General features: G+C 44.4%; 1 protein-coding gene across 1 annotated transcript in view; it reads right to left on the bottom strand.

Annotated features, from left to right (window-relative positions):
- Window positions 1-449: 449 nt before the first annotated feature.
- GDF5 (growth differentiation factor 5) overlaps window positions 450-4,671 on the bottom strand; it is a 4,493-nt gene continuing 271 nt past the window's right edge. The window contains exons 1-2 of the mRNA XM_051633515.1: window positions 3,720-4,671; window positions 450-2,167 (exon numbers count right to left, since the gene is read on the bottom strand). The exon at window positions 3,720-4,671 is cut by the window's right edge and continues 271 nt beyond it. Of these exons, the coding sequence (XP_051489475.1) occupies window positions 1,299-2,167; window positions 3,720-4,353 (1,503 nt within the window). The 5' untranslated portion in view covers window positions 4,354-4,671 and the 3' untranslated portion in view covers window positions 450-1,298. The remainder of the gene's footprint in view (window positions 2,168-3,719) is intronic.

Genomic DNA, 4,671 nt, shown 5'->3' with positions numbered 1-4,671 from the left:
TAAACTGTGATGAAACAATGTCAAACCTTAACATTTATATTTGATGATAGTGATAAGCTGCTTCCATAATTTCTGATGGTTCTTGAGGTCTTTCTGATCCACCTACAGCTGAACATCCGGTACCTTGTTTTGTAGGTGGAAACATACACAGAATAATCTCACAATAAAGTTCTAATGCGTGGCTAGAATAGATGAAGGGGATCTGCAAACACCCAGCCCTCAGAGGGTGCAATAAAGCGACACCAGAGCTCTTCTGCAATCATCTGCATGTCTCATTTTTGCCCCAGGTACAACAAGTGACAGTGTCACTCCCCCCAGACCAAACCCTGCCAGATGTTCAGATCTTTCTCCCCGTCTCACCAGTTTCTCCCCGTGGCAGCAGAGTCAGAGGCAGGCAAAATCCATGAGCATGTTCTTCATACCACTGGTGTTCTGCTGCACTGAAAAGTCCCTTTCACTTGCATTTATTGTACAAAAACATTAAACACAATCTCTTAATAGCATTATAATTATGCAGTGTGGGACAGCTGGACACAATGTAGCACTGTGTCAATAATTTATTACATCTTATGCCATAATTGAACACTTTTACTATGAGCATTTGAGAACAACTTGGACCTTATACAGAGTAATACATCTTGCTACATAATAATGGCAAGGTGGATACTTAAGAAAGATATGTAGCTTGGAGAAAAACATACATGGAAGCAAATAACCTCCTGCTTCACCTATCTCCACATAAAACTTAAAACTAAATCAACATATTATATTTAATGACTCCTTTTTAATATATGCATAGTTTCAGGAGCTAATCAGAAAGCAATCATATTACAGTGTAACTATTTACACCAAGCTGGGTGCACACCAGGACACAACCTTCTCTTCCAGACATCAGGCCTCTTGTTCTTACATCTCTTACTGGACGAAGCACGTGGGACTCAGTCTCAAGAACATTGTTCAAAGGATCAGAGAGGTCATATCCACAGCTCACTGACACCATCTTTACCCACTGCCTTGAGGCTAAAAGCAGGTGACCTAGAGGTGTGAAGGTACAGTCTTCTCAGTCATGGAGTTCAGTCAGAGCCAGTCTCGTGTCGCTGACACCGGGCTGCATGACAGCATCCAAGTGCTACTGAAATATGCCCGTGGTGGAGAGACACAGAGAAGCACTGGATTTATTGCTACATCCTTGTAAACATACTTACCCTGGGGGTAAGAAAGCTAGTGAACTTTGAGGAGAGGTTATGCTCAATGTGTCAGATCACCCTCAGAACATGTTGACACGGGCAGCTGCTCTGCTACCTGCAGCCACAGGACTCCACCACCATGTCCTCGTACTGCTTGTAGACCACGTTGTTTGCAGAGTCAATGAAAAGGATGCTGATGGGGCTCAGCCTGGTGGGGACACAGCAAGTGGGGGGGGTCGATTCTGGGTCCATTGAGTTCATGAGTGTTTGGATCACTGCATGATTGGTGGGCTCCAGGTGGGATCGAAGGGGGAATTCACAGAGCCCCTCGCAGTGATACGCTTCGTACTCCAGGGGGGCTATTATCCAGTCATCCCAGCCCATATCCTTAAAATTCACGTGAAGGGCTTTTCTGCTACACCTTGCCTTCAGATTCTTAGTGGGCCTCTTCCCTTGTCGAGTTGCTAGAGGAGCTCTTCTCTTCCTCCTCTGGTTGAACAGGTACTCATAAACAGTTTTGTCATCTTGGCCGGATCTTGCTTTGATCTCATTGAAGAATAAGTCTCTTTTTTTCGTCCTCCCGAACACCAAGAAGAGAGCCTTTTCATTGACCTGTCTTCCTGTCCTGTTAAATCCCACGCTCCTGAGATCAATGGCTCTCCCCCTGTCAAAAGTTTCCAGTTCAAAACACAAGTTAACCAAGTTTTTAAAGTTCCTGAAAAGTTTCCAGATGTCAAATACTTCCCACTTTGGCGTATCTGTGATACTGACAGTACGAGAGTCCAGGAGTGTTGCTGCTTGTCTGTTTGTAGAGCAACTGAATAATTTCACTTGGGAAGTTTTTCCAGAAGAATGAGACTTCCATGTATCAGAAGGCTTTTTCCTCAATATTCGAAGCTCTGCTCCCAGCAAACCATCTTTTTCTAAAGCACTGATGTCAAAAATGTATTTCTGTTTCCTTACAGTTGGCGCTCGCTCATCTGAAAAAAGCACAGACATTTTAAAGGTACATCAAGCACAGAGCAGCATCAGTCATTCAGTTCTTAATGGTCTTCCTGAAGCTTGCTCATAAGCCTAGAAATTTCCTTCGTTTTGGTCTTTTCCAACCGTGGTGATGATATCAAACAGAAAGTGCAGTTTTTGTCTCAGGGATCAGCTCAGTGCAGAGACCCAGAAGGACTCAGAGACTCAACAGCAAAACGACTTTCTGAGTTGGCCTTCTGGAAAACTTTCTTTCACCAGCAGGCATTTTCTAGCTTCAAAGTAGCAATTAGCCAACTGAAAAATAGTCTTTCTCCAGGGCTGAGCACTCACAGGGCCCATTCACCACTTATATCCTACTTAAATTACTACAGCAGAGCTTCAGCAGTGCCCAGGCCTCATGCTGGCTCCAAACATGAGCCCATTTACCCTTAGATGATACAACAGTCAATTAGTCCTTTAAAAGCAACATCCCCCAGGAACTGCCTGACACAAAGGGAATTGCCTTATTAATTTAACTCCACATGATTCACAACTTTTTCAAAATGGGCAGGAAAACATGCCTCCCTTTGACCTGACGTTGCTTTTGCTTGGTTAAGCTCCCGAGCAGCATGAACAAGGAGCCAGGCTGAGCCAAGGCTGCGGTGATGGCACATTAATAATTCACCTGTGAGCAGCTTGTCATCCCTTCCCAGCAGCTCAGCTATTCATAATTAAAGGGCAAACAAATCCAGTCCTGGCTGAGGCTTCTGTCACTGTTACCTTATCAGCTCTGGGCTGTCCTGCCTCCTGAAGTACAGGACAAAACTCCCACTCACGTCCCTGGAAGCAACACGGGGCTCTCCAGGCAGAGCCGTGAGGTGAGCCTGGTTATTCCTGGTGTGAAAGCAGACACCAGTGCAAATTGTAAGAAAACATTTGGGACCAGAACGTTGAACCACAAGCTCTGGACTCCCAGAAGTTATTTACTCTTGTTGGTCTGTGCTTAGCTGTGGGCTTCTGTGGGTGGAAGGCTGGTGGAACCTGAAAGGAAGACCTTGGAGCTGGTACAGATCCACCCACCCCACACTGTCATAAGTCCTGGCTCTGCACTGTAGTTCCTCACAGCTCTACCTTGAACAAATCAGGCTGACCCTTTGATACTGAACCTTGTGTGTTTTTCCACAGAATAGCCCTGTTCTTAGCAAATAATGTGTTTTTAGACATACTTTACAATAACATCTCATCTTAGCAGTTTGCAGGAGTTAGTTAAGGAAATAAGACAAAAATTTAGAAGGCTTTTAAACACCTAAGCATGCAAAGACTGCTTGATTTTCAACAATAGGCATCTAAAATACTTCCTAAAGGTTTCATGTGGCTGCCACACAACCATCTACCTCTGCCTCTCAGTGAATTTTCCAGGATAAGGCAGGAGGACAAAATCTGCAGCAAAGTTGTACCATTTATCTTAAAAAGAGCTACTTGACACGAACAAAGTGGGATTATTTCCGAATACTCTCTACGTGTATAAACACACTCAGATACACACACACACATGAGCTCCTTTCTTACCTTGTCCTTTGTCTATGAAGCTGGTTATTGTATTGGCAAGTCCAGCCTCTAGTTTTACACTTCCATTAACACCTTTTCTTTCTGCATCTGAGAGAGTCCTGTACAAAGAGAGCATGTATTCGTGTGGCGTTATAGGGGGGTGCCTGAAAGTCTCCTTAGTCTCCCTCTGGCTTACAGGCTCTTTAGTCTTTTTGGTTTTGAAAGATTCAGTGTCAGCACTGCTGGTGCCCGTTTTTTTCAAAGCCACCTTGCTGCTAAGATTCTGAGCCTTTGGAGTCACTGTCCTTACTCCAGAAGGTCTGCTGGGGAGATGTCCTACTTTGCCCTCCGTGGCTGCTGTTCTTGAGAGAACCTTCTTTGATTCCTCGTTCTTGGCCAGCAGAGCTCCAGCCTGACCAGCACTGCTTTTAGTCCTGGCCTTTGAGGTCCCGGCACTGTATCCATGGCTTGCAGTCCTCAGTGTACCTGCCCGTGCTGAGGGATTCCTCTCTTTTCCTTCTGCTTTTAAGAAACCTAGTTTAGATCCTGGATTACTCTGGCCTGCTTCAGAATTGCTCAGCGCTCCAGGAACTAGATCCAGAGACAGCCAAGTCAAATGCCAAAGCAGTAAAGTGAGAAAATGCAGGATTTTCATCCTCTGGTCTTCCTCTGAATCCCACTAAAGAAAAAATCAGGAAAGGTTCCTCCAGTTTGGCAGAAGAAAACATGAAAGAAATTAAAAACCAAAGTCAGCAAAAATGGGTTTCGTTTGAGATTAAAACATTTCAAATCTCCTTGTTCAATACTTGTATCCAGTCCCATAGTGGAAATGCTCATGTACTCAGATACGCTCTCCCCTGACTTCAGTGAGCAGCTATAAAGAACTTGTTCTTGAAAAGAGAAAGTTTACCACCTCGTTTTCTTCTGTAAAACTGACTGAAAACTTGAAGGAGTCCTGTTTAAATCCAAGGGT

This window comes from Apus apus, chromosome 15 (assembly GCF_020740795.1).
Source record: "Apus apus isolate bApuApu2 chromosome 15, bApuApu2.pri.cur, whole genome shotgun sequence".
NCBI classification, from domain to species: Eukaryota; Metazoa; Chordata; class Aves; order Apodiformes; family Apodidae; genus Apus; species Apus apus.
Note: the sequence above shows the minus strand (reverse complement) of the source record. Positions and strands in the feature narration are given on the sequence as shown.